This window comes from Apteryx mantelli, chromosome 5 (genome assembly GCF_036417845.1).
Source record: "Apteryx mantelli isolate bAptMan1 chromosome 5, bAptMan1.hap1, whole genome shotgun sequence".
NCBI lineage: Eukaryota > Metazoa > Chordata > Aves > Apterygiformes > Apterygidae > Apteryx > Apteryx mantelli.
In genome coordinates this window covers 44,074,972-44,095,149 of record NC_089982.1, presented here as the reverse complement: position 1 = coordinate 44,095,149, position 20,178 = coordinate 44,074,972, and the positions used below count along the sequence as shown (strand labels likewise).

The 20,178-nt window shown below is 35.1% G+C and overlaps 1 protein-coding gene across 1 annotated transcript; it reads right to left on the bottom strand.

Moving 5' to 3' along the window:
* Positions 1-810: 810 nt before the first annotated feature.
* On the bottom strand, positions 811-18,823 carry ANXA10 (annexin A10). The gene is made up of 11 exons (XM_067297127.1): positions 18,745-18,823; positions 15,721-15,815; positions 11,211-11,324; positions 9,694-9,784; positions 8,912-8,991; positions 6,388-6,441; positions 6,174-6,267; positions 4,663-4,758; positions 3,909-3,967; positions 1,681-1,803; positions 811-879 (listed from the first exon to the last, which is right to left on the bottom strand). The coding sequence occupies exons 1-11, from the start codon at positions 18,782-18,784 to the stop codon at positions 811-813; spliced, it is 915 nt and encodes a 304-aa protein (XP_067153228.1). The 5' UTR covers positions 18,785-18,823.
* Positions 18,824-20,178: the final 1,355 nt, after the last annotated feature.

Sequence of the window (20,178 nt, the reverse complement as noted above, 5' to 3'; positions counted from 1 at the left end):
CTTTCACTCGAATGCTTGGGGGCCATTGCAGGGTTAGTAATTGGCCTCATTTCCATATTGTTGTGTCTCAGGGAAAAGGGAGCCCTAATTTCCATATTGTTGTGTCTCAGGGAAAAGGGAGCCCTAATTTCCATATTGTTGTGTCTCAGGGAAAAGGGAGCCCTGAGGAGAGGGAGAGAGACGGGGGAATGGCCGGTCGGTGAAGCAGTCAGGGTGCACACAACATTTATCGATTCAGTTTGCTGTCTTATACAGGTGCAGTTCATGGTGCCCCAAAACAATTACAATAGTAACATCAAAGATCACTGATCACCGATCACTGTAACAGATATAATAATAATGAAAAAGTTTGCAATATTGTGAGAATTACCAAAATGTGACCCAGAGACACGAAGTGAGCACATGCTGTTGGAAAAATGGTGTCGACAGACTTGCTTGATGCAGGGTTGATGCAAACCTTCAATTTGTAAAAAACACAATATCTGCAAAGTGCAATAAAGCGAAGCGCAATAAAACGAGGTATGCCTGTAAACATGTATCTGGATAAAGTTATTTTACTAATTTTTTTTTACTAGTTTACATTAATCATAGAAACAGATATGATTTGATCAGAAGTAGGGATAAAACAATGTTCCTGATAGGAAACATTTGTGTACATTTTTTCCTGCTTCAAGTTTTAAAATTAGGAAACGTGTAAGACTAATTTTTCTTGTAATATAGGGATAGCTTACAGTTATAGATTATTGTGTATAGCTTCAATTTCTACTTAAAATGGATTTATACAGACATCAGAATTCATCATTGTCTTGCTTAATATTCTTCAGCATCACCAGCACTGATGGCAAGTAAGGCACTCTCATAATGTCCGGAAGCAAAATGCTGAAAGAAAAAAATATTTTTGAGACTGTAATTTTTCCTCATTTTCCCCGTTTGTGTATGACAAGGACTAGAGTACTGTTGTAAGGTTTTGTAAAATATCTATAGTATTTTCACAAGGATTTTAGGCCAAAACTATTTAATTTCATGTATCTCAGTTACTGGTTGCTCAGACACCTAAAAATGATCTAGCTTTTAAAGGTTGGATCAAATCTGCTTAATGCTTCTCAAGTTCAATCCCAAAAAATCATTAGCTAATTCTGGAAGTCTTACAGTTGGAATATGGCAACATAAAAAAATTGCAAAGTGTCTTATTAAGAGTCATTGTTATACAATTCAACAGTGCCAGGGTTTTGACTGAAGATGCACAGCAAGAATACAAGAGAAATAGTTTTTCTGAAGGTTGCTACATAAGCACAAGGACTGACCACATTTTGATCTCAGTTTCATACTTAAGTGATAGCAGACTAACTTTGCAAGCTTGTGTGAAAGATGATGATATCAATTAGTGCAGAAACTACTCATGCAAAGTATTCCTCAGCATACACTGTCCTGCCCTGTTCATGTCCTCCTCATGCTACTGAGGAGGGAAAAAATCACGTGGGATGAGAGTGAGTTGAGAATTCACTTACTGAAGTCAGCCTGAAGCACTGAGTAAGATACAAGTTATAGATTCTATACATTACTATTTTTCTTTTTAACCAAGCAACTGAATAGATTTCAAGCCTCAGTATTTTTCTGATAGGGGTCTACATACTCTATACGGTGCCTGCTGAATATATGTAAATGTGTGAAAAAACTTACTTTAATATCATGAAAAAGTGATTTCCCATATCTCTCTTTGTATCGTTGTCTTATAGTCATCAAGTCAATTTCACTTCTAGCGATGAGAATCCTTATAACTGTTTTATTATGAAACCCCAAATCCTAAAAAGGAAAAAGGATGTGAAGAAACTTGACAGTTTGACAGTATGAGCGTGTCTATCTAAACACGCTTTTATTAATTTTTACTAAACAGCCAATTATTGAGGCCACCCATAAAGATATTGTGGATCTGAAAAAAATCTAAGGATTCAAAGCTATCATTTTGCAGAGTTTTCACATGCTTGGATAATAGTAGTCATACTACTGAATAACAGAAATCCACCATGTATCAGTGAACCCATGTTTTGAAACTTTAAAAAGAAAAAACGGATGTTCTCTTGTCAATAGTCACAGATATTCAGTTTTCTAGTTAGCTGTTGTGGCTTTTCTTGCGAGGAATGTATCAACTAAAGCTATACTGAAGCCAACAATCTGTTTCACACCGGCTGCTGCCCAGTGTGGATTCAGAGAGATTTTTAACTATTGTCTTAGAACTTACCTAGCTTGTATTCAACTATTATTTATTTTAAAACTTCTAAATGAATCCATTTTCATATCGTTATTGTATGGAGAATGGTGACATCTAGTGGGCAATAAAACTGATCAAAACAGATTTGGGGGGGACTGATTACCAATTCAGATTGTTCAAAGCCAAATGGATGATTTTATCAACTAGCCATTTGTATTGAAAGGCAGTCCTCCAAAAAGCAAGTAGTAAGTGATGTTAACAAACCTGCTTATGGAGAATCTGATACATGTTTGATAGCTAGATTAAAATCGTTCTTACAAGCCATTATGGACTCTTATAAGCCACATGGACTATGATTTCAAGCATTAGAATCCTGGGTGGGCTTTATTATATTATATTGTAAATGGAAGTATAAAAAACCTATTTGTATAATCTGTACAAAACTTGTTTGCAAAAATAGAAACAATTTAAAATTCCCACCTTTCATTCAAAGACTATCCATGCTTATTAAAACATTTTGTGAAAATAGTAAAAAATTAAAATAAAATGCAAATGCTCATTCTGAAGCCTTTGAGAGTTTTTTTTCCTGCACCACACACATCATCTGAATGTAATGTAGAAGAAAACCATCTATATGATTTTTTTTTAAATTAAAATGAGGTTTTAACATGAAAACCAGTCTAAATGCAGGGCCTTTGAGAAACATCTCTTCTCCTGATAGCTGGTATTTCCCTGGGGTAGTTTTGGCAAAGCTTTTTCATGTCATGATGTGCCAGAATCCAATTTTGACCACTCAAAAAACACTGCCTTTTCCTCTCTGCCAACAGGGTCTTCCTCAGTCCTTTGCTGTCACTGTTGCTGGTTTAGCTAAAACACATGACAGCAGTAGTGGCAGCATCTGGAAGAGGATACTGGGACCCTGTTGCAGTGTTGCTGACTAGGTTTATGGGATGGTTCTGACTTGAACCCTACCTTTGCCACTCTGGCCCTAAAATGGTACTTCTCACTTTACCTATGGCTGATTTTATGACTGTCTTCTATCTTGAGGCTTAAAACATTACATCACATTTTTTATATAACATAATGTGTCATTATTTTCACTAATGAATGAAAACAAAAAGAAATGTCTATAGTGATTTCCAGTGGGAAGTGTCTGTAGCATTCTTTGCATTAACCCACATTTCTTCTTGACATTCATTTGGTTCAGTCTGTTAGCAGTTATACACCAAGATATGAGATTTTGCATATATGCATTGAGCCCCCTGGAAAATCTGACAATTTGTTTTCATGTAACACTAATTCATCATTTAATTAATAATGATACTTATTAAATTCTAGTGACAAAGCTGCATAATAAGAATAGATTGTTGTAAAGCGCACATTGAGTTCTGCACAGCAGGGGGAGATACAATCCATAGAAAATAAAGGTCTTAAAATTTAAGAAAATGATAGTTACCAGACAGATATTTTTAAAGAAATCTAAATATTTAAACTTTTAACTTTTACACAGTTAAATCCCAACTCTTGCAAACACACTACTACTTTTAAATTGATTTAGGTACCAAAAGCATTAAAACAATCAATCAACCCCTTAAAAAACTGAATGGACTGATTTATAAGCATTTGTTTAAAAATAAACAAAAAAACAAAAAACAGAAAAGCTACTTTTTATGATATATGAAGAAGAAAGACTACTTACATGGATTGCATTGTAAAGCCTATAAGCAAAATAGGAAGGCTTGTCCCGAACACAGAGAACTAGGAGAAAAAAGTCACAAGAGGAAAACAGAAGATTACTGTAAAAACACTTCTATTGGCTTTGGGCTCTTTGAAATATAAAGCTGGGTAGCACCACCTGTGATTCAGCTTAAAGTTAAGCTACCAGTTTTCACAAACATGACTATATTTGTCAGGTACAAACAGGGTGAACACAAACGGCTGGCTGTATTTGTCAGCTGCTTTTTGGGTACTCACAGCTGTTGCACAGAAGGGCTTTTTAAATGTTAATGAATATGCTCACATGACATCTCTGAAGAAATATTATTATCATTTTTTATAAATGGGAAACCAAGGCACATAAAGCTTAGAACTTTTTTACATACCACTGAAGTCCTGAAAATTTTGCCAATGATTTAAATGTATGTGGGATCAGTTACTAATGTACTTGTCATTGATCACACAGGAAGGTTGTTATCAAATAACCAATATTAGCCCTTTTCACTCACAATTTAGTGCTGCATATATACATTTTTAGATTTACACAAACATGGAACAGTATTTCTATACAAATATACTTTTCTACATCCATTAATTATCTCCCAAATTTTCAATCACATAATAGAGGAAAGTGGAGAAAAATAACAGAAAAAAATACCTTTTTAACGCATCAGAGATACCATTCCAGATATTTATTAAGAGATTACTGCTAGCATAAAATAGTATTTTTATGTTACCTATTGCAACCAGTAATTCTTGAAAGTATCCATCATAACATTCATTAATGGCATCTACTATGTCTTGCCCAGAGATATTTTGGAACTCCTGAAAAACTTGAAAGAAAAAAAACCCTTTCTTTATTCTAGTTCAGCAAGAGTGAACAACCCCCCTGTTTCCCATCACCTCCAGTATTATCACTATTAGTGTTTCATTACATTAATATCCCCCAGGTAAGGTAATCTAAATGAGTACCTTGAAACCTGGCTTCCAGGAGCTTTCTCCTCTGTTGATTCTCCAATACACCACAAACAATTAAGTCATGTCAAAGCCTCTTTTTCACTGAAAGCTCTAATATATTCTTTATCTAGCTACCTCTGTTTACAAAGCTTTTAAGAACTTCATGTCTTTAAGATATCTTCCACGCTCCAGCTTGGCTAAAATTGGCCAAAGGTTCAAAAATTACGAGAAGCCATACTAACATCACATGCAAGTACCCAGACTTACACGCACAAATATACAGGGCATGCTTACATAGGCTTTAAGAAATGAGGAAGAGTCTCAGCTCATTGTCCCCTATTAAGCTTTTGGAGGACTACATTTTACAGGCACAGGCATCAGATCTCTGGTACAAAGAGGGAGCATAACCAGGTCTGTTATGCAATGTCAGTCCCATCATTACTAACCTCACAGAAGTCACGACAGAGTAATTATTTGTTGATTTGTTACAGCAAAGTAGTTTTAAAGTACTGCTATAAATTGGCTTAAGAAATACAGCTGGCTGCAGAATGATAAACTTGTCACCAAACAGACTTTCTTCCCACTGCAGAGCAAAAGACATCTCAAACCTGTCACCAAACAGGTATGAGATGTTTTCTGTTCTACAGTGGAAGGAAAGTCGTAATTCTTTTTTTTGCAATCTGTAATTATGTCTGACTATCTAGCTTTAAATCAAAACAATCCGGTTACGTTTCTGTGTTTGTGTGTGTTAATTAAGAGAGAGCAGATGTGGACCTTAGAAATTGTCCCATCAAAAACTACTTCAAAACATTCATGGAAAAGCATCCACACAGCAAAATGTCTGACATACTAACATTTGCTGAAAATACTCCTACTGCCTCTCCCAAGCAGTTTTCACCCATAGTAAAGTACAATTTAGGAGAAATCAAGAAAATAGTTTAGAAATATCTGCCTCATCCTGTTGCTTGCATTGTGTGTAAACTCAGTACAGCCATAGCCCATGTCTTTGGTCATGGTCTTCTCTCTTTCATTAGGCACTGTGGTGTCTATCTGTTCTATCTACAGCTGTCTGTAGTCATCAGGCAGAGTTCAATTTTGCATTACTTCCAAACTCCCCTTAACACCAGTGGGAGTTGAGAGCTCAAAGAATTCACACTTAGATTCTTGGATGCTTAAAGTTTCAGACTAATACTTTGCACACTGAGCTTCCTGGTATGCAAACCATGTTTTTATTAGCAAGTCAGATTCTTCCTCTCTACTGTGTGTTCAAACAGCTGAACTGTTGGATTACCCATCCACAACTGCTGGTAACTCCTGTTGCAGAGAATCATTTGGAGCATGTTTTTGTGTTCCGCTGTTTTCTGCTGACATGCTTCCCACAGGATCTAATACACCAGAAAAAGAAAAAAAAAAGCAAAAGATTTTAAGTCCTAAATCACTTTTCAACATTTGTATTTGTTCTTATTTTTTTTATATTTGAGAAGCTGACATCTGATTACATTTACCATCGCATCCTGAGCAGCTGTAGAAGGATCTGCATATCCTTCCATTCTTGTTCCCTGGAAAAAAAGATACATTTTTTTCAACAGTTTAGAAGATGAAGTTTTCTCTGTATGATGATGCTTCTCATTTCTTGAGGTATCACGCACATATTTTTACTTTGGATCACTGTACTAAATAATTAAATGTGCAACTGTAAAAAATATCCTAAAGTTGTCATGTTATGTCCTCATTTCCCCTAAACGGAGGAATCCTGGAATAACAGGGGGTCTTATGAGAGGAAGAAAAGGTGGAAGTGGATAAATTGGCCACATAAGCCAATCCTGTTTTTAATCCCATTTTAAATAAATTTTTACTTTACCAACACCCCCATAGTATTATAATGTTATACTGTAATATGTAGGTAAATATGAAGGTAAAACAAGTATAAAAGTAACATCTGCCATTCATTGCTTATTTTTTATCAATATACTTATTACCAGGAGAAGACTCTTTTCTCAATTTTTTTTTTCCTGCCCAAATTGTAAGAGCAAACATATCAAACAATGGTCATTCTGCCTGCATATAATCATCATCTAAAATTAAGATTCAAGACTGGGAAATATTTGGCAAGTTCAATACATAAACCACAGAAGGATGATTCTAATTTTGCCATACATTTAACAGCTTTTCAGTTACACAAATTAAGCTGATATGATTTAGTAAACATACTATGATCTAAATTATATGGTTGTTAGAAAAAGAAAAAAAGCACCCAACTTTTACAATTACTTTTTTAACCATAATCATCTTGTAAGGACACAAATCAGCCCGGGGTGCAGAACTCTTATTCTCAAGCAGCACGTAATCACTGCCTTAATGATAGGTGTTTGAAGCAATTTACTTTACTTTAGAATTTACAATCATTTTACCAAAAAAGTGAAAGTGGGGATAAGAACTGTATTGTCTATCAACTCTTGGAATGACTGATTTGCAGCTCTTTCTCGGTAAACATGTTAATTTATATTTTAATTAAATTTTAAGTATTTTGCAAAAAAAGAAAGGAATTTCTAGTAAGAAGATAAATTACTTCAAGGAATTATGCTGGAATGGCTGCATAAAGTTACATACATGAGACAAAACAAAAGACAGACAGATAAGTGAACAATAAAATAAGTTAAACAGTACTTTACATGAGTCAAATGCCCACTCCCCTCAGTAGCATTTAACAGCAAGTACTCTTGGTATAGTTTCACTGGAGAATCCCACAATATGTATACTTATTTTTTTTAATTCCAGAGAATGATCATATTTTAGTTAATATCCATATAAAAAGAATGGGAATAAAAATAATCTGTCAGGGTCAGGTTAAATGCTAGTTAAATTAAAATTCTAACTGTTACTTTAATAAGGAAGTACTAACTCTTCCAGAACCTTTCTATTCCAGAGGATTTTGCTGCTATATATTTATTATATTGATGGGTAATTTTTATAAATTCTAGTTTACTTTAGTGTCAACATCAAAACCATAATTGTCACACTATAGCAACTGAATAGAATAGAATATGCAAAGTCTTTTAGCAGCAGTTATATGTCTGTGCTATCAGTCACAAGATTTAACTTTCATTACTGTGGGAGAAAAAACTCCATTAGAAAAAAATGTTTCTTGTTTATAGCTTCTACTTTCGAAACATCTGCACTTCATCTCTTTACCTCAGTTGACAAAGCCTGCTCTCACTTCAAATCTTCGTAAAAAACATTTCCCCTTCTTTTATAAATATGCGTGTGCATTTATGTGTAGGTACCTACACACACACACACATATATATGTACAGAAATCTAGATATATCTTACATATGCTATTATCTCCTGACAGTCCTTTTGTCATTATTTCTTACTTCAGTTTACAAAACATTTTAAAGATAACGAGCATGGTGACCATAACGAGAATGGGGACTCAAAATGTCACGAGGATGATCAACTCAGCAACATAAAACTGCAAACTGGTAAAACTTCAGAAGCTGATGTGCAATACTGACAATTCTCTTGCTTATGTGTAAATGTACCGTGATTCAGCTTGTTTAGTTGTGAAAAGAACATGATCGTTAAAACAAAGAACTGTTTAATACTTTCTTCCACAGTCAAATGTAGCTATATCAACATTTTTACATACTGTCTAAACTGAATTATGAACCATATATTTTAATGATAGATAAAACAGACCTTTAAAACTGAAAATCTCATTTGTACATGAAAGTAGAGTCTTTTGAGAAGAGACAGATTGAGGGTCAGCAGTCGAATATCCAGGGATTTATTCAATCAAATAGTCAGTTAGCTTTGCCTCTATTTGAAAGCCAAAGTCAAGTAAAAGTAGGTGAAGGAATTCAAATTCTTTTCCTCTCCTGTTCTTTTCCCTATCTCCTTGTTCAAAAGTGCAACCTTATAGAACTATCTTTAACCACAGTCACCTCTAAAATTTAAGACTCCTTGAACAATATCAAAAGTTGTTCTGATATTTTTAGAAATATAAGTCATACTATTTTACAGTACCTGAGCAAGGTTCATAAGCGTATCTCTGAAGTGACCTGAAGTCTCAGAATCAATATCTTGTTGAAGATCATTATTATATTCTAGGTTAAAACAAAAATGTATCACCTATAACACAAATGCTCTGAACGCACATTAACAAACAGAATAAATAAATAGGATGCAAATACTTGCAGTGTGTTGATATTTGTCCATTTTCTAATGTCATTATTCTGCAGTAACCTGTGTAGGTTCTGCATGGACCTAATCATGTGGATCACATTCCGGCTGCCGTGGCCGGTGCCCTCTGAGAGCCTCGTTTGAGCCCTGTGGGGCTCTGGCCGTGTTTGGGTCCTGCCTGGCAGCCCTGCCTCCCCGGCACCCCCCAGCTCCCCCTGCTTTTGCAGAGCAGCCCTACTGCTCCTTGGCAGTCCGTACTCAGAAATGCCTCATCAAGCTAGGTGAGTCGAGTGTCCAACTTGCATTAAGAACTTGTTTGAAAAACGGCCTATGTGCTTTTCTTGAAAAAAAAAATGCACAAAAATTTTTGAAAATCGCAACATGTGGTTTCCAGGTATTTCAAACATCATAGGCTGCACTACTCTAAACTGTTACTACATATTTTAAACTTCAAAATTTTGCTTCAGCCTCCTACATATAGTTATTGGGGGAGAGGGGGAGAAAAGAGTTAGTTTTGAGAAGTCCTCTTTTGTAGTCCCCTCTTTAACTCATGCTAGTACATCCAGAGCTCTAGTAATATAACTGCTACTGTACACTTGTAAAAATAAATAAATAAATGAAATTACGCATTAAGTAGGCTTCTTTAATCTGGAAGATCTCCATATTCGACCTTGAGGCCAGTATATCAATTAGACATTTTTCTTCCATGTCTACTCCCTGCATAAAAAAATAAGCAAAAATGTTACTAGTAGAAATCATGACTTTCAGAAGAATACAGTGTATTTATCAAAAGTAACAAAAGACTATCAGTCTCTGCTGGAGACTGTATGTATGTCATACTTTTGCATAGTTTACTCATTTAAATAGAAACTGATTTAAAATTAGTAGTAGAGCCCTATATTGCAAATATACTCTTGCTTAATCTGAATTTCAGCGCGCATGTTAGTAAGTGGTGGAATGAAGTAAGTCTAATGTTGACAGAAACAGGATTTGAATTCATGTTATGAGCTTGAATTGAGATAAGATATGCTGCTTTTGATATAGACATGTATCTTGTTGATGAATATTCTACATTTGGGATAATGGGAGAATGTGATATTGAGCCCAAGCCTGTAAACTCTGACACGTGCTCTTCTCTTTAGCCATATGAATACAGGTCAAGATAGAATACCCTAAAAAAGTTTGAATTTGAGCCACATGGAGATAAAACATGACTTTGCCAATCCAATCAGTAATGTTAATGAAAGTCATACTTCTGATGCTACCAATGATATTTCCCAATCTTTTTATTGCCAACTGTAATTTAAAAATATATCATTAATTCTAGAAAAAGCTGCATCAGTTTCAGTATCTAAAAGATATGAAAAGCAGGAATCATCAATTCAGGAATTTCCTGAGAAGAAATTTGCAAAGGAGGATTATTATTTTCGATAGCCAACAGCGGACCTGTTTTCTAAGAACTTGCTAAAGTCCTTTATGAACTGATTTATGCCTTTGTCCTCCACAGTGTCCTGTGGGAATGAATTTCACCATTTAATTATATGATGTTTGAAAAAGTATTTACTTTTGTTTCAAAACATTAGCTGCTTAAAGAGTGCAGGCTCAGATCCAGAGAAGAAAAAGAAATTTTTTCTTGAAATTGTGAAATCAGTTCAGTTGGAGTGGAATGATCATTGCTTTGTCACAGAGTAATTTTTAAATGTTTATGCAAGGACATGTTCTTCTAAAGAAGTATCAGTGTCTTCAGAGGTGAAGCCATAGAGCATGGCACTGGGGCCAGGAAGTAAGAAAAAAATGTGGGTTGCTGCTCCCTCATCATCTCCAAAATACCCACCCACATGAAAGATGGGAACCTCTAGGTAGAAGACTGAGTAATTGTGTGGAATAGAGGTTGTAGTCTCCAAAATTAACCCAGAGTTTTGCAATTCCTGGAGAGAAGGCATAACTGAGATATTACCTATACTGTTTTTAACATACCAATGAATATGCCTCATATAGCTCTGTATTTGTCATATCCTGGTATACATGAAATACCTTTATAGCAGTATATCAACCATTTCAATGTCAAAAAAATCAATTTAACATATGTTAGGTAATATAGTCATTGACTGTGACTCTTAGTAATTCGGAATTAGACAGGTACCTTCAAGGCATGCCAGAGCTCATGAGCATCATAGGAAGCAGGTGGATACATCAGGCCAACCATGACTTCTTTGAAGTGATGAGAGAGACTCTCTTTTAGGTCTGTTATCAAATCCTTAAAAAAAGGGGGGGGGTGATGACAAAAAAAAAAGCATAGTCAGGATTATTTCAAGAGTCACACTTCTGGCTAAAACTAAGCAACAAAAATCTCTTCTTTAAGTAGTACCTATTCCTTCTAATAATATGGGTGAGATGACAACAGACAGATAAGCAAGTAAACTACGTAGGCTTGTTGGGTTTTGGTTCATTAGAATACAAAGTAAAATTCATGGGTTTGTTAAGAGCAAATACTATCTAATAAAGGCTTTGAAACCAGAGTACCAGGGCAGAGCATCTGAAATATTCCCTAGGTGAATTTGTGGGAACTAAGGATATTTGGAAATCAAATCCCATAAAGCACAAGAGATTTATTGTGCTTTTTCTCATTGTTATTCACTGTGTGATTAAAAAAAAAAAATCCATATTGCTCCCAGTACATAAAAGTATCTGCTTTGGATTACTGGAAGGTTAAGTGCTTCAATTTATGCATTATATTTAAACTGAATTCACTACTTTTGACAGATTCTGGCTTCATAAAAAGCACCTCCCCTCTCCCATGCATGTGCCTCAGTACTCACTTGCCCAGTAGTTTACTAAAGGATGAGAATTTCCTTGCCCACTCTCCCTTTACCCATTAGAATTCTTCAAAACATTAAGAATGCCAAAAGCTTCTTAGTTATACTACTGCTATTTCTGATTAAGAGGATACTTTTATGCTGATTTCTTTCCCCCTTTTTTTTTGTACACCACTGAGCAGCTGTCAGATACGTTCTGACCTAAGTCTGAATTTAAAGGAATCCTAGAAACAGTTCCCATTGTATAAACTCTAAGGCGCATCTTTACAGGACTATACTTCAGCTTTGAATACATATCTGAATATAATCAAATTAGTAGCTGGAGTAGCAAGGAGGGAGGATACATGCACATTATAAAATTAAATTTATGATGAAGAAACAATATGCAATTTTCACTGAATGCACATTAGATGCATTTGACAACCACTAAATCACACATGGAATATAAATTAATTCATTAAGACATTTCACTTCTGACAATATGCCTGTGGGAAAATGGATTAATAATACAAATGGATACTAATTAAAAATTACCCTGCAATCAGAACTAGGAGAAGTGAAGTATTGAAAAATAAGAAAAGACAACTCTAAGTTGTCATTATTAACATTTCCTAATTGTCTCTGCTACGAGAAATCCTTGAAGGCTTATTGTTAGAAGGAACCTTAAGGCTTGTATGTATGTCTGAATCATCCAGCCAATCGATGGTCTTCTTTTCAATCTATTTCTCCTTCTGATGTGTTCCACTTTACAATTGACAAAATGAACAAGCACAGTGGCTACCATATTGAACGTACTGAATTGAAATTAAGAGGGTGGAACACAGGACTGATGGGCTTACCATATATTAAAGTTGGAAGGCTAAAATCATTATTGCCTAGCTGTCTGTCTTCTTTTTCCTGCAGAGTTTACCAGTCATAAGCAGGGACTGCTGAATGGTGTATCTGTCCAATAGTGTATTAATATACTAAAGGACAGATAATTGGACAGTCCATTAATACAGATTACAAGTGATGAAGTGTTATCACTGATACATCATGAAGTATCTTCTGAGATGCAAACCGCAGCAGTTCAGAAGAAGACACATCAGCATATCAGAAGTCCAGAAAGTGACACATCAGAACAGATGTTCAGTAGTTCCTGCTACAAGATTTTGAGGGATAAAACTTTTGAGGGTTAAATCAAGCAAACTGCAGGGAACACTAACCACGTTGACCATTACAGCATATCCACTGTCACAGCTGAGTCCAAAAATTCAGCATTCCTGCTTCATCCCTGAACTAAATGAAAACTAATTTTTACTGAACCCCATTTCCATGTGATCAAAGGTGAGACTGGTTTAATGACTTTCTGGGGGAAAGCTATCAAGAGTATCTGCCAAGAGTACCCAGTACTTAATGGATTCATTTAAATAAGAATTGTGGGTGTGTATGCAAGAGTGAGTCCATGAGTTTGAAAATTTTCAGATTTTCTCCAGCCCATTGCTGCAATATAAGAAAAGTTTGCTTGCTTTTCCCATCTATTATTAGTCATTATTTTAGGGATAAAAAGAAAGTTAAACAACTGCTGAAAAAGTATTACCAGTCAACTAGGAAAAGTCTCTCTGCTCTGGTCCAGGTGTGCTCAAGAAGAGGAATCTAGGATCAACTAGCTCATTTTTTTACCTAAAGATGGCAACTCCTCTATTTTTATGCCTTTATGCCTTATTCTTTTTCTTTCTGTAAATACTTTGACTGATTTTTAAACATAACTGGTAGAGCAGAAATCATTTAAAACATAACTATTTTAGTTAACTATTTAATAACTATTTAATAGTTAACTATTGTTAACTATTTTTTGACTATGGTGTTTGAGAGTCTTGCAAGGTATCTTGCATAGTTAAGAAAAGGTATCTGTTTGATATTGCTCGGTTAAAAAAATGCCAACTGCTGTGGACATAATAGGACAAAGCACGGTTCAATAGTTAAGGAGATAAATTAAAACTTGAAAAGGCTGAGTTCAAGTGTTTTACTATCATAGGCAGCTTTGGGTAATTTCACGTGCTTTAGTCTTCTACAAGTAAAATTAAAACTTCATGAGGAATGTTGCAAGGATGCATATGGAAGTTGTGTGATTTGCATGTGTAATGGTAATGGGAACCTAATAAGTACTTCATAATAGAAAAACACTTTTAATCATTCAGATCCACTGATCTCAATCATTGTTATAATCTTTGAAAGGTAAGAATACCTGTGATTGTTATTGCTTTTTTTTAAGTTTTGTTTAAAACATACACATCTATTCAAGGCTGCATCTTAAAACATCACAAATATTAATATCTTTTAATTTTTGTAACAGTTCAAATAAATCCAGTGACTCCTTATCTCCTAGAGATCAGTAACAACACAAAATCAACCCAATATACTGATTAAATCCAGCTCCTCTCTTTCCCCCAATTCTAAGAGAGCAAGTGAGTGTTCCAGCATATGTAAAGGTCCACAGTTTTAAGGTATTTTGTTATAAAGGTGGCCCAAAGGCTGCCTCTGAAAAACTGTTCAGCTACCCAAAGAAGAAAATACATATTTCTACTGGCAGTGTAAAAGATCACCACATCAGCAGTTAATGTAGAGTTTTTAAAAGAACAGTTCCTAGTTAACTCTAATTAAGGCTGATGGCTGTGTGGTAGGATTTTTGCAAACTCACTGTCCTCATTCACACTGGTAGATTCAATAGCAAGCATGCACTGACCTTCACGGCATTTTTCCAGTGAGCTGTTAGTTTTTCAGGCTTCTGATGAATCAGTTGCTGAAGAGGAACAGGGTGATCCAGAATCCAAGAAAACTGGATTTTATTTAAGATGCTTGGCTAATTTCTATTATGGTTATGGGCACGTCTGGTCTGTTTAATCATAGTGCTTTTCTTTAACTTTCCAATAGTATCTAGTTTCATATAGCACTTTTCATCACTGGATTTCAAAGGATGTTACTATTATTTCACTCTTACATGGCTGGGGTAACTGAAGCAAATTCAGGGATAGCAACTTTTCCAAAGTCATTTAGTTAGCAATAGTAGATCTGGAAATGGAACCAAGACATCTGTCTCTGTCCATTTGTTTAAGAACTCATATTGTTCTTCTGATGGGCTTTTCATATGTTTGAATGACAAAGACTTAATTGTCCAGTAGTTCAAACAAAACAAAACTCACCTTCTGTTATATGTAAAAAATATGGGTAACATACATTTGGAAAAGAAAAAGAAAGCTTATAAATTTTGAAACACCTTTCAAAGAATCATATATTTAAGTAGCTCTGACAAGTATTATGCTTACTGTATGGATAGAATTACATGCTTTGAGGTCTGAGAATGTCAGTGCTTGAGATGAGAACATAAATCAGTGAGGGAATATAATTCCAACTACCTATACTTGATGGGATGGTGTTTTTGTTTGGTATTTTAACTAATATGGAATACTCTTTCATGACATATTCCAAAGACTTAAAGAAAGTAATACAGAACACCCAAAAAACACATGCAAGAAGAAATATGCCTTTCCAAAGATTCTTGCTAGGTCAACAGACGAGCAGAGTGAACACTACAGAAGAAGAAACTTTCCATGTGCTTTTTTCTTCTTTTTTCTGTTTGTGCAGCAGACGTATTTAAATTCTACTGCTATATAAATGACAATTTGAAACTTTCAGAGGTATTGATAGTTACATGAGCAAAGTTGCGTGCCAATCTGCTAGCTGCCAAGCAGCTGTCTGCCAGGCTTTTGCTTCCAGTGACTGACCTGAGAGAAAGTCCAACCACAATAAAGACAGGAGAGGCAGAAGTAAGGAAAGTACAAAATGGTCCTATCATACCCTGCCATACATGTCTCTGTATGCCTCTGCAATCATAAGTCGTTGTGAATTGCAACGCTGTGTTAGGATATCAATCAACGCATCTTTTTCACAACCTGAAAAGGAAACATGACGCTGTCTAAATCAGTGAAGCATTGTTGTTTATTTACATTTGTGATTGCTCATGTTTTGTTCAAGAACATTAACCACATTTCTTGCAAAAAAACCCCCAAACAACAGATTAATATCCCACTGGTACTTACCAACATCAATTATTTACCATGCTTATTGTACCTTTCACTTGCTGGTGTAATACTAGAAAATAGACAGTAATCTGTATTATTATTATCAGATGCATTGCCATATCTCTCAAGGGCAATGGATTTGAAAGCATCAATAAAATAGATAGTGGCTTTCATCAAATCAGAACTAGACATACTAATAGAATTTGTGGCTGAGCCTGGGAAGTCATACTTGTATGCCCTTTCGAGGTTGATTATATTGTCATTTCAGAGTTAGGGATCTCTTTTAAGAGAATGACAATTTATAGTCAGAGCATTTATTGAAAAACTGAACAATATATTTTCTGAGGAACTATACAAGATAAATTATTAATTAAAATATTACTTTAAAAACAATTTCTGAGCCTATTTTATTGGAAGTTACCCACGATCTTTTGCTTAATGGCTAGAGCTTCCTGCTACGCTTCTATCATCACCATGACTGCTTATCAAAAAAAAGAAAAAAAAAGAAATGAATAACATATTCTGATTTTTTTTAAGCGGTTTTGTATTTTTTTCCTTCCCAAAAGATGGCTCTTGGTAATTTCAGATGGCTAAACTTTTTAATGACAATACCGCAAAAATGTATCCCCAGTGTAAATCAATTGACTTTGTCAGACTTGTAACAGAGATGAATTAGACTAGAAAGTATGGGGTTCAGGTAGCATCTCAATGCAGTAGGATAAAATATCTCATGTTTCTACCAATTATTGTTTTTTAGATATAAAAACCACAATAACCGTGCATATATCTTTCTCTCATATATACAACTATATATATGTAGGCATGCATGCGTGTGTGTGTGTGTATTTGTTATAGATATCTTTCACACTTCTTAAAAATTATGCAGATTTTATTACATGATCTTTAACTCACAGGTTCCATTTTGACACAAATTTAATTTGACATTGGATACAAAAAGAATTATGGTCTCTATTATTGCATTGGCAGGGGCTGATGAAGGTAACTAAATATCTGCTACAAAACCATCAAGGATTCCAAAGAGAATTTCATCGATCACTTATGCAGTAAATTATCTTTTTTTCCATGTTGGCAGAGGAAGTCTTGTATTTGCTCATCACACAGCAGGTTTAGCTCTCTTTCTTCTGGATGATGTAGCCACCATTATACCAGCTTTTCAGCTCTGCTCTGATTTCACATCAATTTGATTAATTTCCAAACTCACAAAATCAGTATATTACTGAAACTCTGTGTATAAGGATTTCTTTTTACTCTTTGGAAAATAATTATTGCTAGGAATCTGTACAGCTTATATAGTCCGTAGAGTAAAAAGTAAGGAGGATTCAGGAAATTATTCAAACACCTAAATAACTTCTTCAATTTCTGTAATACCATTGGAATCAGTGGGATAACTTATGTGACAACCTCATCAAAAGGATAAGTGTTGTGTGCAAGATTTGTGGGAGGAGAAGGCATGTCAGTGCTTGTAAATACTATGGAGACTTAAACTCCTCTGAAGCTGAACTTTGTATCTTGCAGATTGTCTTGAAACTAAAACTTTGTTCTATGTACTTTCATAGGTAATCAAAAGTAAGGTTAATGCACTTCTATTTACAGCATTAAATGAAGAGAATCATCTCTGTATTGAAATCTTAATAACATCACATTAGAAGTACTGTTTGAAGTCTAGCAAAATGTTTAAGTCGAACTTTTTTATCTGTAGCCAACTTAATCAAAAAAGACATTTCAGATTGTTCTTGATCAATAATACCCTTCATGGCATTTCATTTGACATTAAGTCTGAATCCTCACGTTTCCACTACAGAAACTGAACGAACAGAATGCAAGATTTGGTGCTGTAAGGCCCTGTGAGAAGCCCAAGAGGTATAAAAATTCCAGTACACACAACAATCCTAACATGATGAAAATGTTTCAGATAATCAAAAATAATCAATATTCTGACCCTCAGCAATACCAAAAATGTTCAGCAGGAAAACGCAAAAATCTGAACAGAGAAAAATACTTTGTGAACAAATACATTTTTCGTCTATAGACTGAAAGCCAGAGTTGCTCCTGAGGGAAAGATCACAGAATCACAGGATGGTTGAGGTTGGAAGGGACCTCTGGAGATCATCTAGTCCAACCCCCCTGCTCAAGCAGGGTCACCTAGAGCACCTTGCACAGGATCGCATCCAGGCGGGTTTTGAATATCTCCAGAGAAGAAGACTCCACAACCTCTCTGGGCAACCTGTTCCAGTTCTCTGTCACCCTCACAGTGAAAAAGTATTTCCTCATGTTCAGATGGAACTTCCTGTGTTTCAGTTTGTGCCCGTTGCCTCGCGTCCTGTCACTGGCCACCACTGAAAAGAGTCTGATAATCAATACTTTAAAATTTCTACTCCGTTTATTTCTATTTCTTGATGACTGATATTTTAAAAGTCATGCTAGCCTCTGGTAATAGCTAATTGTTGAAGTCACAATTAAAAAACTTTCCTTTTTTGTTCTTCACAGTAGTGACACAACATAAAATTCTAATCTCTTCTTATTTTGTAAAGGAAAATGTTTGTTGCTATAAGCATTTGCATAAGCTTTAGATTAATCTTAATCATCTCAGAGTTCCTGTAAATGCAAATGCATCATTTATTTGGAACCACCAGTGAGTCTTTTTGTGATACCTTGAAGAATCAACAGACATGTGGTGATATTTTTAATATTACGAGCTGTTACTTTGCTTAATGCTTGCTATTGCAGAAGAGTTTTCTGTAAGAAAATACATGTTGGAAGTATCAGACAAGATACTCACTAATTCCTTGTAGGGCTCCTCCTAGCAACTGGGCATCCATAATAGGGTTAAAATTTGGAGCAGGAAAAATCGTTCCCTGTATCTGCTAAAGGAAGAAGAAGCCTTTAATTAAGGTGTTTTACATCTTTAATGCTGCATATATAACTGCTGAAAACCAACAATCGTAAGATTAAACAGTCTCCACTTCACAGAGAAAAGGACGCAAAATTTTTAATTTATGAAACAGAAATCAAACTTTCAGTAAACCCTAGGAAAGCAGAGCATATTTGAAGAAGTTGCCCCTAGTATGAGTTGAACCTGGAAAAAATTAAAATTTTTATACTAATTAATATATTTTTCTGATAAAAATGTAACCACAGCTTCATGTTTCCCAACATTTTTCTGAAAATATTCTTTTATCTTTTAAGGTTAATCCCAAGATATCCCTGACAGTCCTCAACATCTATTTCTTTCTGCATTTCTAAGTTCAAAGGACATAATTTCTTAATATGTTTGATGATTACTTCAGACCTACCAAGCAAATGTAGGGGCAAATACTGGTTAAGAATTGGGGAAAAGAATATACAGTCAGAAATTTGAGATTTTTAAAAAAGTTACTTAAAAAAACTACTAATATGGCAGCGCGCCTTTATATACAAATGGGAAAGTACTCACCAAATATTCTTCTGTAGTTTGTTGTCCATTTTAAAATTAAGGTCCTACTTTTCAAACTTAGCATAAAATACAAAGTGCCCTATTACTCATGAAAAATGATCAGGAAAAGAGTGAGAAAAAATTCTTTGGGAAAATGGAAAGAAATCCTGGCCCTTGAGAAAACAATGGGACCATACCAAATTTCAGAGAGTGATATATGATGTTATACCTAATATGAATTGCAGACTTATCTTTTAAGATATCCAATATCCCATCTTCACCTGTTGGTGTGGGAATTGTCTTTGTATCTTGGGCCTCACTTGTTATTTACATATATGGTGGGTAGTAGTTTCTGAGGTTAAGATCTTCAGATAAGTCAGAGTTCATATCCTCATAACATCCTAATTCCTGACAGTGCATGTTCTCCAAAAGTCATTCACCAGAAATTTCCTAAGCATGTGTCATTTGCAGCGGCGCGGAGATCAGACTCTATTTGGCCAGATGGTACCTGAGGTTCTGTTCATGTTGATTTTTTTTCCCAGTGCTACCATGTTAAATAATGTTGACCTCAGTTCAATCATCACTCTCCACAGCTCAAAGAGACCGAAATGCATGAGCTTTTTGGCTGATCAGTAAGGCAGCCAGACAAACCACCCTAAATTTTACTAAGCTTACTAATGAACAAAATCACTACGTAGAGATGCGCTAGAAGACACTATTAGAAAGCAGAATCAAAAATGTATATTGATGTACGCTATCAGTATTTGTAGCAGTTCTTTTGATTTACCAAAAAACCCCCTG